We start from the raw sequence: 17,188 nt of genomic DNA, 5'->3' as shown, positions 1-17,188 counted from the left end.
AAAAAATATTAAAAAAAAAAAAAAAAAAAAAAAAAAAAAAAAAAAAAAAGAGTGAAATAGGCATTAGAAATATCAAGGCAACAGTTTTCACAGTGCAGCAGAATTTTGGACCGATTGGAAGTGGAAGTTTGCTTTTTAACGTTGGCAAGGCTCTTAGCAGATTAGCTACATGATGTGGGTGGATGATTGCAGCAGCACTATACAAATGACAAAATAATGCTTCCATATAATGGGAAACAAAAACATTTGGTTTTGAATCAACATATTAACAAGGTCAATTATAAAGGCATTTGATTTACCCCTAGTATTCCAAAAACAGCAAGAAACAGTAAGCTTGAAAAATATTCCAACCACCATGGCACCTCCTTTCTGCAATCCTGCATACAAATCGCACTTTTTTCACAATTAATTGGAAATGTGGTTTTAAAAAGGCTATCTTTAATCAATTCAACTAATTAACAGAAGGGTCATCTTTAAAAAAGAGAGACAGAACAAAAAAAAAAAACAAGAAAACAAAAAGGAAAAAAGAAAGAGCAATAACTCACCTTCAATGCAATATCCGCAATAGATGGTGATACAGGAGGAGAAACATTGTTTGTAGCGATTGGATCGATACCTTCCTCTGCAATAGGTACAACCATACCACTTTCTGCTGCATTTTCAACAGAAAAGAATAGCCTACCACTCCCACTGCAAAGTGCCCTATCACCAATATCTCCCGCTTCTGATACTGATTCACTGCCATCATCACTTTCTGGCTGTGGGGGAATAGAAAATGACAAGTTACGAGAACTCCTCCGCAGAGAATGGGAACTGCTGGAACGTGCATAAGATGCACTTCTTCTGAGCCCAGATTCAATATTCCCAGGGTCCATGGTCACCTTTCTCAATCTACTTGATCTTTAATTGTTGCAGGAGAAAATTTATTGCAGTTTCAATCTGCAAGACGGGATGAAATTATGACAATGATCCAATCAGGATGACGCAAGTGGTAGCTTTATAATAATCTCAAGTTCAACTACTCCACCTCAGGAAACAAACAGAGTGCATAAAATAAATGACCATTGCAACTATTATACAGGAGGTCAAACATGAAAAGAACACATTTTACATGTAAAAGAATATGCAGGGGTATGTGTAGGCCTGCGCATAAGTGCATCATGATTTGAGGAATTATTGCAAATAGTTTCCAGTTGGCACCACTTATAAATAGTTGAGGAATAATATTGGCTCCAAGTCATAGAAGTATGCAGAAATGTTAAACCCCAAACTTAGAACAACTCAATTTCTTATAAAACACACAAAACACGTAGAGAAGTCAAAGTTTTCCCTGAAAAAGCAGCAGTGGGTCCAAACCTTGCATTCAAGTTTTTGAATATTCAACCATGGCCCAACTGGTTTTATCATAGAAATTTCCAAGTCTGAACCAAACATAGAAACGAAAAACAAAGAAGAATACAATTGATAATAAACCACTGTACCTATCATTCAAGAACACAATTTAAAACCAGACAATTATTATTCTTCAAATAAAATTGAAAGAGAAGAAACAAAAATAGTAAAAATGATGCTTTTATTTAATGAAGGCCAAGAAAATATTAGGCAACTTGCAATATACTCTGTATTATGTATATATGCTCTATCTTCTCTTTTTTTTTTTTGGTTGCCTAAAGGTATCACTCCAGCGGATAGTCAGAAGTCTAATTCTCCGTCCCAACGGTCAACACACTAAGTGGTAGGGGACTGACCAAATGATTTATCTTTTTATTTTATATGTATGTTTAAATATCATTTTTACTATTTTTGTTTCTTCTCTTTCAATTTTTTTTTCTTTCAATTTTAGTTGAAGAATAATATATATAGTCAATCTAAGTTAGTATCCTTGAATTATCTTTGTATTTTTATACTTCTCAATCTCATTTTATGTGTCTGACTTGGTTAACAAAGCTTGATTGAGGTTATTTTTATTCAATTTTTATAATGTTAAGTTTAATATTAGTATATAAAATTTATATATTTAAAAACTACATTACAAATACTATTAAACGCCAAAGTTAAATTTAAAAAATACTAAAGAAAATAAAAAAAAATAACTCAATTAAACATTAAAAACATTAAATACTGTTTTGCAAAAATACATTAAATACTGAATTAATTTCCTCTCAGAGTGGCACTTTGAAGTTGAAAGTGGCCTTCTTAGTTCTGATCACACCAAACTAAAATGTTTGTAACGGAAAGAAAACTGTGTTCCCCACAAACAAAGCATTTGAGCAAATCAGAAAACTCATCTACCCCACTCCAAGCTTACTGGGCACTCAAACATACATAGATTTTCTTTAATTAAGCAAAAGAGCCACCAGTTAAAAGAGAGATTAGTGCCCAAGATCACATCAGAACGAACCATTTGCGCCTTTATTATTTTAATTAACTTGAAAACTAATAAATTAATGCACTTTACAAGAAAGGGACAAAGAAACGGAGAGAAAAGTAGATAGATACCACTCATACCAGTATATATAGAGAGAGAAAGATTTAAAGCCTTTAAGCGAAAGGGACAACCAAAACGAAGAAGCAGATATGTACCTGCATACAAGTACCATAAATATATGTGAAAGACTGTAGAAAACGAATCAAATCATCAATAGAAACTAAAAATTAGATGCATATCAGTTTAGGTAAATCAATAGATGGAGAGAGAATACCATGGGGAGGGGGAGAGTCAACCAATCAATCAATCAATCAGCAAAATAACTGTAAAGAGAGAGGTTTAAATGCAGAGTGGGCGTGTGATTGAAAATTTTGACGCGATGACATGAGAGGTTTAAATGCAGTGATGGTAATGGCGACGAAGCAAGAGGTTGATGCGCAGCCAGCAAAGCGAAGAGGCGAGAATCTTGTAACTGAAGCCGCAAAAGCCTCCGTTCTGGGACCCACTGAAAACATCACATCCATAACGAAATTGCAGTGAATAACTAGGAACATGAAGAGAACACGAATTGATTCCGGGTGCAGAAGCGGGCCGGGTGTATCTTCAGAATCTGGGAAGAAATTCGCCCGGGCATTACCATTCAGAACAACGCCAAGTGTGATCGCCTCCGTCAGAGGCCTCCGTTTGGGCTTGTTGACTCACTGAATATAAGTTAAATACTACTCCCTATATTATACAAAATGATGTACTGAATACTAAAATAATGTATTTTCAATATATATATAGTCCATACAGCTGTGTGAGCAGTGTCGTCTTCTATACACGTATAATGTGCAGTTAGAGTTATGGGCTTCTATTATATGACCTAATTATATGTAGTTCATAACTATAAATTAGGTTCACTTTGAATCGTGAAATTTATTATGTAGTTATTAGAATGTATCTTTAATTAACAAATTGTATATTTATAAATAAGATGAAGATTATAATATGTTAATTGTATGTACATAAAATATTAATAGAAATAGATACATATTTTATTAACTTAAGTTATATAAGAAATTAATTGTAAATACATAATTTGGACATATCACCGTATACATGACGGACGTGTTCTACAATATAACATTTGCTTATAGTATTAGGTTGTTCCCATTAATGGGTTCTTTCACGTTTATTAAGAAAAGAAGGGTGATGTGGAAGAGAGAGGAGGGAGAGAGAGAAAAGTTGAGGGTCTTGCAGGAAGTTGGAATTTTGGTCGGGTAACGTGGGTTGAGCGCGGAAAACGAGCAAGCACGAGGAGGTGCGTGTGCGCACCACTGCGTGCCCAGAGGGCGCGTTAATACAACATTTATATATATTTTTTCCTTTATGCTTTTTCTGACTTTTCGTGTTTCTCTTTTTTTTTTTTTTCTTTCTTTTCTTTTTTGCTTCACCTTCACTCCTATGTGGCACCTTAATATTTGTGCAAAAAACAAAACAATTGAAGAGGGCCTTATAGATTACACGAGATTTCTTGGGACGTTGACATAAATTGATCCATTGTTGAGCACTTGAGCTTATGCCAAGTTTGTTCATTTTTGGCGTCCCATCATTCTGATTTAGCATTGAATTTGTACAGTTAACATTGGAGTTATAATACAAAATCCATGATAGTTATCACTGTTAACATTTTAAATAGAAAGTCACATGTTTGAGTCGCATCTTAATTAAGGATGTAACATAATTATTATGTTGAATATATACTATATATAGATAGTGTTAAATTGTAATTATTGTTATGAAAATTGATCTTATTTTTTCACATTGATCATTAATAGAAGTCTTATATTACATAATACCAGATAAAAAATAGAGAGAGAAAACTCGCATGTCTAAATGAGCAGAATCGCGGTATATTTTCATCCTTCTCGTAACCGTCTCTCCATCATCCAACATGTGGCCTTCAATACTAGATAAATAACTAAAACACTACTAAGGTAATCGCCACAAAATGTGATTATCTTCAATACAATTATAAAAAGAAAAAAAAAAGTTATTCAGAGATGTGTGAAGTCAACTAGGCAATCCAATCCAATTAGCAATGCTTGAATATTATTGTAAAACCTTATAAATACGTTGTACTTGTTGTCTCAAGGGACAATTCTCTTGATTACAAATGAGTTGACCATTTAGACACTTTAATTATCTTTTCGAATCATTTTTCTTTTTGTATTACACTATATTTCCTGAAATTAATTACATTGCTCTTTTTTTTTTTCTTTTTTTTTTCCTTACTATTCCATCACCCTAATATTCAAATTCAAATCGTTCATTTCATCACGTTTTCTAGTATGGGAGGATATTATTAGATTTCTAAATGTCTTAACATCAACATGTACAAATATATCTCTCGCTTACTTCTTTGACCATTTAACAACCCACAATATCAATTGGTCAAATTGTCGATTTGATAATCACTAAGCTACAAGTTTGACTGCTAACGGGAACGACTTATTAGTCTTTTTGATTGGAACCAGTCAGCTATGAGCAACTTAAGTTGTTTACCTCATTGTGATCATTTGCCGACTAAAGTCACAAGGTGAGTTTATCTAGTACACACTCTCGAATCATGACTACGGGTTTTCCTTGTTTACAAAAATGAATGACAATTTGAAAAATGAAAATGATTTATATTGTATTGAATGTGCTGGCATGTTATAATTGCATTCTTATTAGCATGAAAACTTTTTCATTTTGTATTAGATATTTACGCTATTATTGAGAATTTGGCGAATTGTGACTACGGGTTTTCCTACCCCTCAATCTACTCTCACTCCCACTGGGGATCGAACCTACTGAAGCTGTGACCTTTCAGGTGAAAAGGTCACAGTTATGCCGCTTGACCACAAGGTCTTTGGCATGAATTTAAATATTGTAAAATTAAGAATTTAATACTTAACTCTTGAACATTGAGAATTACACTAATTTAACTAAGGGTTTTGACTAAAGATGGGGATTTCCCATTAGAATAGGGATATGATGGGGAAAGATCTTTCCCCCTAGTATGGACTGTGATGGAGACAAAAAAAAAAAAATACGACATGATTTCATAAATGAGTTTTATTACGTGGATTCTCAAATTTTATTTCTTAAATTTTACTCTCTGATTTAATGGGTGCTGATAAGTTACTTTTTTCATGTTGGTCTCAATACAAATGTCTACATTAAGATTTTATGTGTAAAAGTAAAAATTGATAGTAGAAAATGAGAGCACACATAATATTTTCTTTCATAAACGAGATCAGAGAGCATCTCAATCTTTTTTCATCCCTAGATAGAGGAAGAAAAGAGCAGAGTAAGAAAAATGTTTTTTGAGTACTACTAACTCTATTACAATGTAGTATATGTCTATACATATTTTTCAATCTATTAAAATACAAAGAGTCAATGCCTCAACTACGGTTTAAACATGTGACTTATGAATTAATTAATCTTACCATTTTCTAATTACAGATTAAAGTATCAAATCAAATAGCCTATTTGATGAAGAAGTTATTAGAAAAAATAGAATAAAATTGGAAGGGTTAATAGCATTCCAGCATGTACTTTTAGTATATTAAAAATGTACGAAATATTTTTTTATTTATGATTCACACAAATGTATGGACCATGGTCCATGGAATAACGTTTGGTAGCCTGCATTCCTCAAAAGAAATAGAAGGAGATGGGGTAATGGATCATGGTTGATACTACAGTTGTGTTGAACTGATACTGCAGTTGTGTTGAACGGATACTGCAGTTGTGTTGAAAGAGAACTGTAGTTGCGGGGAACAGAGGCCGTGTCATTCGTCTGGAACTACAGTTGTGTTGAACTGATACTGTTGTGTTGAACGGATAGTGCAGTTGTGTTGAAAGGATCCTGCAGTTGTGTTGAACGGATGAACGGTCTCTGTTCCGCGCAACTACAGTTTCCTTTCAACACAACTGCAGTATCTTTTCAACAGAACTGCACTATTCGTTCAACACAACCGTAGTATCAACCATGATTATGGTTCACAATGCATTGTAGACCATGGTCCACAATATAATTTGCGCATGGGGATAAGGAATTAGGTATCCAGGCAGAGCTAATTTGGGTCACCGATTTTGGGTTGGGCTTAAGGATTATTCAATGAAGAATGGGCTAATGCTTGGGCTATTAAGAATTTAAGATAATTAATTGGGTTCCGAAATTTTGTGTAACAAAAATTGAACTAAAATCTTCATTCTTTAATTAGGCATGCTGTAAATTTTACTGTGGATCATGGTCTATGTTGCAGCATAGACCACAAAGTAAAACGGTATTGTATTATTTTAATTACACTTCAGTTTCATTTAATAATATTGTTATATTTTTTAGTTTCCTATTTTTCACTAAAGTATCATTTTAATTCAACTACAGTTTTATTTGATAAAATACGTTATTGTATGAGCTCTTTTTTTTTTTTTTAGTTTTTTTTTCCACACACTAATTTAATTATAGTAATGTTGAAGTATAATTTTAATTACACTTCATGTTCATTTGAAAGTATATGTTATTGTACGAATTATGTTTTTTAGTTTCATTTTCCACACATACTATTTTCATTATAATAACACTAAAGTATTATTTTAATTTTAATACAGTTTCATTTAACATTATAAGTTATTTTATGAACTCTGTTTTTTAGTTTTATTTTCCACACGTACTAGTTACATTTTATCAACACTAAAATATTATTTTAACTCTACAACAATTTCATTTGACAATTGTATTGAACCATGGTCCACGTAACAATCCCATTTTTCCATTTTATAAAAAAGTATTGAAATAAAAGACATTTTTAAAAAAATTATATAACATTTGATGCATCACTAGCTAGTGAATAAAATTAAAGACATTAAATTTTTTTTTTAATAAGGTTACTTATTTATTTTAATTAAAATTATTTTTATTGCAATTAAAACTTAATAACATTTATTTATTATATTTTATTTAACTATTACAAACTATACTTAAACAAAAAGGTAAAGGTGGGGACCAAATCATGAAAAGACCAAAAAATCCTTGTTTTGGACAGTCACTTGACTGAAAATCTAACGGTGGACTAAAAGTGGCAAACACTAAATAATAATGGTCGCAATATGACAAAAATTAATAAGGTGGACTAAAATTGAAAATGTCCTGATAACAGTAAGACCAAAAATGGATTTCACTCAAATGTTATTTAATATTTCAGCAATGATGAGAGAAAAAAATCACTTGAATTAACTTTAAGGAAGATTTTGAGGAGAGACAAGAATCTTCGGGTTAAACTTCTCCGAAATTAAAATCCTAAATAAGAAGCGGAAAGTTAAAACGGCAAAATTATACACACATGAATGTATATATACCATGTCAGATAAATTATCTATGTATTATCCTTTAGAAGTTGGTGTCTTTAACCACCATTATGAAAATTGCTTGGAACTTCTCTTGAGAGTTTATATATATTATATTATATGATGCACATCCATTCTTGGAGAAGTCTCTCGGAAGAAACATATGAGAAGGATTAGGGTCCTGTTTGGTAAATAATTAGTCTATCAGTTAATTTTGACCTATTTGACCATTATTAGTTATTTGACTTGGTTAAAAAATCAATATAAATGTCTAGTTAACAAGGCTTTTGTAACTCCAAAATACTAAATTTCAGAAGGGTACTTAAAACAACCTTTTCAATTAGCCTTTAATTTTGAGAAAAGAAATTATACCAAACAGCTATCAGCTAACAACTAATTTACCAAACACTTTTCTACAATCAGCTAATATTATCAATTAATTATACCTTCTAACTCAATCAACTAATAGCATAAGCTAACAACCATTTACCAAACAAGGCCTATATGATACACATCCATTCTATTGTTGGAGAGTCTCTTGGAAGAAACATATGAGAAGGATCATACAAGAAGGGTTTGAGGAAAAAAGCTCTGTATGAGACAGGTTAGAGAAGAAGAGTATGAGAGATGAAAAGTAAATTTTATTACTGGCATATTTTCTCGTGTTATCTCAGTAAACACTTGAGAATATATTTGTAGATCTCTAGTTACACAATTTAAACCAAAACTTTTGGTTGAGCCGCCTGAGAATTTTGTATATCTCTTTCCATGTTGCTTAGTAAGGGAGGTTAAAATTTGTAAGCCTGAATATTTTATATGATATATGATTTTTATTCCCTTACTTTTCTCTGCATTTTATGTTGTATTACAAGAACGAATACTTTTTTTCCAACACTTTACAATGTGATGCAACATGACATGCTATAATTTTGGTTGATGGAATAATATAATATGCTTACTATTATTATTAATATTATTATTTATAATAATAATAATAATAATAGTATTAGTCAAAGTTGGAAGGAGTCCAACCAAGAAAATAGGGAAGGCTACGGAGAAGTTATAACTGTGCAAAAAGACATTATTTAAAGGCTGGGGACGATCAATCAAGGGGCCAGACTCATTCTCTTCTACATATAATCTCTCCTTACCTTTTCCTTCTTCTTCAATAGCCATGTACATGTACCTGCAACAAATATAGTGGATTTCGGCTTGGCTTAGCCCAAAAAGGCTCGTGGTTTTCACCGTTTTGGTTTCCACGTTAAATATCTTTGTGTCATTATTTATTGATTCTCTGCAATCATCTCATTATCATTTTCCCTTTAGTTATTGGATTTAATGATTTGTGACACCCCGGGTTAATTAAATCCATCATTGGTATATATATAATTAAAGAGCTTTTGTTTTTTTTTTCTTTTAATACAAACACAAGATTAAATACTTAAATAGGATTGGGGTGAGGACAATTCCATGCTGCAATCATCATCTTCATATTATTCCTATGAATATACCGTATTTATTGTTTTGCAAATAAGATCTTAGAACCAACTAACAACATGCCACTTAAACTCGCTTTGACGTTCCATCATCTTTGATCTTTGTCCCTATTATTTTGGAAGATTCTTTATGGAATGTGTTGACTATAAGTTAGCATATTTGACCAATAAATCTAAATAACACAACTACACAAGTAAATCTTATAAAAAGTTCACTCCAGTCTTTTCGGTAGATCATTATTCCCATTCATTGTAATCTTATTGCATGTTCATATATATGAATATATATACTTACATCTTAATCAAAACAATAATACTACATCTTTTTCTTGATTTTCAGGTCTATACTTGACAATATTTGATTAATTTATTTTATATTCGATTAATAAATATAATCAGTTAATGTTGGATGGAGTTTGTCAATTTACTATAACCAATGAATTGAATAAAAAAAATTTATTATTATCACATTAAAAGGTAAAATCAAGGAAGAAAAATAACATTATTCTTATCAAAATTATGCACTATGCATATTAGAATCATCACCAAATTAAAAAATCTTGTAGTTTAGACGTTTACTTCCATAATTTTTGGTAAGAGATTTCATATTCAATTACGATTTTATTTAGATATACAATCATGATAAACATGAAATACGATTTTGATGACTATTAAGGGAGCTGGGGGATTTGCATATATACCTTGTTATATTGGAGTTCGAGCCTAACTTATTAATTTTTTTTATGTTTTTTAGTAAATCCACGAGGTGTTTGAGCATATCTTATTAATGTTAAGTCATTTGAATTCAACTTAATTGATTACTAGATGACTATTATTTGAACTAGATACTATATAACCAAAACTAAAACCCATAAGGTTTCAGTTTCGGTTTCAAACCAATAAATAAATAAATTTAAATTTAAAATTAAGTGTAACTTCAAAATTATTATTATTATTATTATTATTATTATTATTATAACTTAAAACTCTAAATGTTGGATCTTAAAGTTGTTTTAAAATTTAAAAATTTTTGAAAATTGAACTCAAATAATATTGAAAATAGAAATTAGAAAGCTTGAAAAAAAGAAATTCAAATTAGAACCATTAATCCGAGGAACCAGAACCGAGCCTTTCATATAAGGTTTTAATTTCAGTTCCTTAAAACATGCATGGAATCAAGAATTACTGACCGTTCGAAATCAAAATAGAACCGACCGTTCGAAATCAAAGTAGAATTGCAATTACCCCTAGCTGCAATTATAATATAGTATTTGTAACTACTTTCTCAACCTGAAGCACAAAGAGTCAATATTGCCGCCACTACGATTTAATATGTCAAGATTTCTTAATATGTTCAAACCAAATACGATTTAAGTAGAATCAACATTTCTTAATCAGTAATCGTTTGAATACATTTTAGCTATATATAAAATGGTATAAAGAAATTTAATAATGTCAAGATTAAATGTGAATTAATTAAGTATAGAAGAACAAACAATAAAATCTAAGCACAAAGTGGTGATGTATACTCCAAAAATAGTTGGAGGACAAGTCGGCAAATCATTGAACTCCATGGAATTCTGTTGTCCAAACCCTGATTTTTATGAAAAAATTAAACAAGTTGATTATACATTTATACCCCAACAACTAATGATTCATCGACACCTAAGATTAACAAAGACATGTTGTCCTTCAAGGAATAGTTTATGTACCATTGATAAAGAACAAGAAGAAAAGGAGCTTAATCAACTTTTTGGTTTTGATATGATATGATGTATGTTTGTGAAGACAATATTGTCACTATCAGTTTATTAGCCACCCATTAACTTTCTTACTTAAATTGGTTGATAATCAATCAATTTTTCTGTTTTTGTATATATATATTGGGTTTATCGAGGCAAACCCCACTCCTCTTCCGAGTATGTGAGTAAACCCTCGCCCTGTGATCCTAGCCGGCAAAGGAACACAAGGAGGTTAACCAGCCTAGGTTGCCCATAGCTGACCGGCTCAAACCCGGGTGGCAGACGGTTTCGAACTCAGGACCTCACGGCCGCGAGCGTCTTGGTCTTGCCACTCAGGCTGCCCTTACGGGCTTTTTGTATATATATATGTTTATAAGTATGGTGATGAGTGATGACTGATGAACATGTGGAAATGGGACCTTGTATTATTAATTAATAAGTCCACCCAACTTATAGGTTAGCTTTACATGGAGACTATTTTAATAAAAGGTAATAGTCAAAGAATCAAATTAGAATTAACTCTTAAAAGTAGGAGCTTAACTATTTAAATGTAAATTAACCACATAATTAAATAATCTTGTTAATCACTTCTTAGCTTAATAACAAAGTTTAAGTCTCATTGCCCAAAACGGGTGATAAGGGATGGAATATGATTCCCTGATGATCATGAGTTCAATTCTTGCCAACATTCTCAGATCTAGTGTGATTTGATTTACGGGCTATTACACAGGAATTAATGATGTTTACCCCGTGCATACTCTCGATAGTGACTGCAGATTTCCATTGTCATCATCCAAAAAAAAGAAAAAAGTTCAAGTATCATTGATACGAATTTTGTGTGGAGTAATATATATATACTTTTTGTTTTTCTTTTCAAATCACATATTTTCTCAACCAGTCAACTAGAACACCATGTTAATATTATTCTAGCCGGTTTGACCACAAAAGTGTCAAAAGACTAGATTAAAAGAGACTCACTCCATCTCATCTACCCACCATAGATAATAGGTATATAATCTTTTGTTTAAAAACATTATATCAAGAAAATTTTTTTTAAAAAAAAAAAAAAAAAAAAAAAAAGAAGAAGAAGAAGAAAAAACCCTAAACTTAGGTTGTGTAACTCGTTTAGAAAATATGGAATACAAAATGAACATTATATTGTTGCAACTATATATATCTACTCTGTACAATCTAAAATTTTCAAACATTGAGTGAAGGCACAACTGTACTATACATGCATGCACACCTGCCACTAACAGTAGTTGGTAAAAGTGTTACACATTCATCGCAAAACAAATCTATAATAGTGGATATGTATAACTAATTTTTATTTTTTCTGGAAACCTATAAAATATTGCCTTAAAGATCAGAGTTTTAGTTTTTTCGTACGAGTGTACAGGTTGATCACACAAGAAATCTATATATGGATAAGACCAAAAACCTAAATGTTCTCTCCAAAAATTACAAAGGTATCTTAGATGATTATCAAATATCATAATGTATGATATTTTTAGTCATAGGTCTATAGTAATAAATTCATATATATGGAGTTGAAGTATAATTATGTGTTTTTTTTTTTTTTTGAGAACTATAATTATGTGGTTAATAACAAAGTTTAAGATTTTAAGAGTGACAAAGCAATCATTCATGGATTTTAAAGTAACTTACCTCAAGATCTCTAACTAAGATAGAACTCATAGAAGAGACACATGTCATCCCATCCACACCCACCAAAAGTATTTACCACCATTAATTAACTTCAGCAGTTTAACTGATTCAAATTGCTAAACCTTTCAAAAAAATTCAAATTGCTAAAGATAAACAAATTTGTCAAAGTCAAGAACTTGCGGTCTAGTGACATTCGGTTGCACTCCCATATGAAAAGGGTGTGTTTGAGTCTTAGTGGAGGCGAGAGAAAAGTAATTATGAATAGATACTACATTGTAATTATTTATCAAACACCCCCCTATATCTAATTAACTGAAAAATAAAAATGTCATTTTTCCTACTCGAAAATTAATTAATTTTTTATCCTTAAAAAATAATGCCATCCCAACTTTAAGAGTTAATTCCTGTTTCAAAAAAGAAGAAGAGAGTTAATTCAATTTTTTGTTCTAAATGTATATGTGATAGTCCACTTTTAGTCATTTTTTATCGAAATATCCACATTTGGTCCTAGTATTATTGTGCCATGACTATTTTTTGTCTTTTATCAATAAAATAATTTTAATGCGATTAAATACAAAGACATTTCGGTCTTTAATTACGAATTTTTTCAAAAAAAATAAACATAAGAATATAGCATGGTCAACTCACTTTGTATAAAAATGACAAATATAATTTGGTATTTAACGACATTTCAACAATTTTGTTGACAGAGGATCAAAAATGGTCATGCCACAACAATACTAGAACCAAATGTGGATATTCTAATAAGAACTAAAAGTGGTCTGTCACATATAAATTTAAGACAAAAAATGCAATTAATTCTTCTATTAATTATTGCATAATTGAAGAGAAATTGATTGAGAACAGTAGAATATTGGTGCATTTTAAATGAAGAATGACTGTGGTGAGTGAGTAATAAATTCATTTTCAGCTACTAATAAATCTATAATTATATTTCACCGAAGAAGAAGTAAGTGCTAGTAAACTAACACAATTTATTTTTGTTTCCTCTCTCTCTCTCTCCATCCCTCTTAATGGTTTGACGTTGAGGTTGATAGGAGAATTAAACAACAATGACTACTAATAATTAATTAATACGAGTAATAATATTTGTTGAGCTCTTAGACTTGAAGTGTTGATGCCAATAAGTGTTAAGGAAGGAATCAAAATAATGCAGAGGGAATGAGGAACTTCTCTCTCTTAAGAAATAAGCTTGAATGTTTTTTTTTTGGTTTGTCCAAAGATATACCTTCGGTCGACAACCAGAAGAGTAACTTTCGTCCCAACGATCAGCACACTAAGTGGTAGGAGACAAATAAGCTTGAATGTTACTAAGGATTTTACAACCCATATTGCGTCATGCACGATGGTTCAATATTATAATACTGTAGATTCACTAAAATGTAAAAGGTTTTTAATTAGTGTTTATAATAAACGCAAAACAATATACATAGACGGTATAACTATATTCTGGGTTACTGAGTATTACAATATTTTACAGTTGGTCCAGTTAAAAACAGCTTCAATTCGATAAGAACAATGTAATTAACGGGCATACATAAAATTGGTTGAAAAATGAGAATCCTACTAATGTGGGTGGACAGGTTAGTACATACTGTATTTAATAATGTAAATAATAGTACTTAGCAGTGAAACCACCCCCATCAAGCCAAGTGGTTAGCAAGGGGTTCGACAAGTCACTTAAAAACAAAATAAATGTAACCAATAGCTAATTCAATTAGGGCAATAATCGTTTTCAAAAAAAAATAAAAAATAGGGCAATAATCTTGTGGTCATGCGATATGATTGTGACTTTTTCAAATGAGAGGTTACATGTTTGAATTATAGTAGTAGGTTGAGAAAGTATGGACAGATATTACTCCGTACATTGTAACAAAGTTAGTAATAAAAAAAAAAAAAAAGAGGAGGAATTTGAATAGTGGATTAGAAATATTATATTAATTTTTTATAGATACAAATTGATTTCGCAACCAAAGATCTATCATCTTGGATGTTCTTATGATGCTTTGATTTAAATGAATAAAGGAAATAAAAGAAAAAGTAACATCTGTTGCCAGTTAAATTGGGTGAGAAAATATCTACTAATAAAAAATCATAGTGGTTTATAATTATAAAACATATTCATAATTCTAAACTTCATTTCCAATGGGAACTAAATCATAAAATATAAATTTTATTCCACGTTGTTGGGTGCTGGCCGATGTGGCCAGCAACCAAAAATTATATATTTTTTCTTTTTAATTATTATAAATAACAGTTTTTACATATAATTATTTATTAAATACATTTATTATATAATTAATAAATTATTATGAAATATACATTGTCCTTTTAAATATTTCCCTACAAACTACTAATCATTACTTATTTCTTTGCCTTGAGCATGTCTTTTTTTCTAAGAGAGACCTATCAAGCTGGTCTTTAACTATTAATTTTTTTTTTTGAGTACTATTGTCCATATATACTTTTTCAATCTATTGAAGCACAACGTAACTTCATGCTGTTTGACCACAAAGTCTTAAGTAACCATTAATTGTTTAAGTAAAGCAATTATATGGAAATAATTCATCTTACTTCAAATCCATATATTTTGTTACTAATACAAATAACAATTATTTATACCTTTTTTAAAATTAAAAAAGAAATAAAAATTCTGAGGTGGTTTAAGTTATTTCGCCAATAGCGGATCCTATATAACAGCATTTGAAAGAGGATTCCATTCTCAATTCTCCATTGCAATTTCATACAAAGCTTCCATGATTTCTGTGGCTCCTTGCCCAGAAAAAAAAAAAAAAAAAAAAAAAAANATGAGGAACTTCTCTCTCTTAAGAAATAAGCTTGAATGTTTTTTTTTTGGTTTGTCCAAAGATATACCTTCGGTCGACAACCAGAAGAGTAACTTTCGTCCCAACGATCAGCACACTAAGTGGTAGGAGACAAATAAGCTTGAATGTTACTAAGGATTTTACAACCCATATTGCGTCATGCACGATGGTTCAATATTATAATACTGTAGATTCACTAAAATGTAAAAGGTTTTTAATTAGTGTTTATAATAAACGCAAAACAATATACATAGACGGTATAACTATATTCTGGGTTACTGAGTATTACAATATTTTACAGTTGGTCCAGTTAAAAACAGCTTCAATTCGATAAGAACAATGTAATTAACGGGCATACATAAAATTGGTTGAAAAATGAGAATCCTACTAATGTGGGTGGACAGGTTAGTACATACTGTATTTAATAATGTAAATAATAGTACTTAGCAGTGAAACCACCCCCATCAAGCCAAGTGGTTAGCAAGGGGTTCGACAAGTCACTTAAAAACAAAATAAATGTAACCAATAGCTAATTCAATTAGGGCAATAATCGTTTTCAAAAAAAAATAAAAAATAGGGCAATAATCTTGTGGTCATGCGATATGATTGTGACTTTTTCAAATGAGAGGTTACATGTTTGAATTATAGTAGTAGGTTGAGAAAGTATGGACAGATATTACTCCGTACATTGTAACAAAGTTAGTAATAAAAAAAAAAAAAAAGAGGAGGAATTTGAATAGTGGATTAGAAATATTATATTAATTTTTTATAGATACAAATTGATTTCGCAACCAAAGATCTATCATCTTGGATGTTCTTATGATGCTTTGATTTAAATGAATAAAGGAAATAAAAGAAAAAGTAACATCTGTTGCCAGTTAAATTGGGTGAGAAAATATCTACTAATAAAAAATCATAGTGGTTTATAATTATAAAACATATTCATAATTCTAAACTTCATTTCCAATGGGAACTAAATCATAAAATATAAATTTTATTCCACGTTGTTGGGTGCTGGCCGATGTGGCCAGCAACCAAAAATTATATATTTTTTCTTTTTAATTATTATAAATAACAGTTTTTACATATAATTATTTATTAAATACATTTATTATATAATTAATAAATTATTATGAAATATACATTGTCCTTTTAAATATTTCCCTACAAACTACTAATCATTACTTATTTCTTTGCCTTGAGCATGTCTTTTTTTCTAAGAGAGACCTATCAAGCTGGTCTTTAACTATTAATTTTTTTTTTTGAGTACTATTGTCCATATATACTTTTTCAATCTATTGAAGCACAACGTAACTTCATGCTGTTTGACCACAAAGTCTTAAGTAACCATTAATTGTTTAAGTAAAGCAATTATATGGAAATAATTCATCTTACTTCAAATCCATATATTTTGTTACTAATACAAATAACAATTATTTATACCTTTTTTAAAATTAAAAAAGAAATAAAAATTCTGAGGTGGTTTAAGTTATTTCGCCAATAGCGGATCCTATATAACAGCATTTGAAAGAGGATTCCATTCTCAATTCTCCATTGCAATTTCATACAAAGCTTCCATGATTTCTGTGGCTCCTTGCCCAGAAAAAAAAAAAAAAAAAAAAAAAA

The 17,188-nt window shown here is 30.5% G+C and overlaps 1 protein-coding gene across 1 annotated transcript in view; it reads right to left on the bottom strand.

The window, feature by feature from the left end:
* Positions 1–3,073, bottom strand: part of LOC116027331 (fluoride export protein 2-like) — a 5,972-nt gene extending 2,899 nt beyond the window's left edge. Inside the window, exons 1-4 of the mRNA XM_031268890.1 lie at positions 2,703–3,073; positions 2,509–2,583; positions 546–939; positions 300–377 (exon numbers count right to left, since the gene is read on the bottom strand). Coding sequence (XP_031124750.1) covers positions 300–377; positions 546–875 — 408 coding nt within the window. The 5' untranslated portion in view covers positions 876–939; positions 2,509–2,583; positions 2,703–3,073. The remainder of the gene's footprint in view (positions 1–299; positions 378–545; positions 940–2,508; positions 2,584–2,702) is intronic.
* Between the last annotated feature and the right edge of the window lie 14,115 nt (positions 3,074–17,188).

This window comes from Ipomoea triloba, chromosome 8, assembly GCF_003576645.1.
Source record: "Ipomoea triloba cultivar NCNSP0323 chromosome 8, ASM357664v1".
Lineage (NCBI taxonomy): Eukaryota > Viridiplantae > Streptophyta > Magnoliopsida > Solanales > Convolvulaceae > Ipomoea > Ipomoea triloba.
This window is presented reverse-complemented; position numbering and strand designations above follow the sequence as displayed.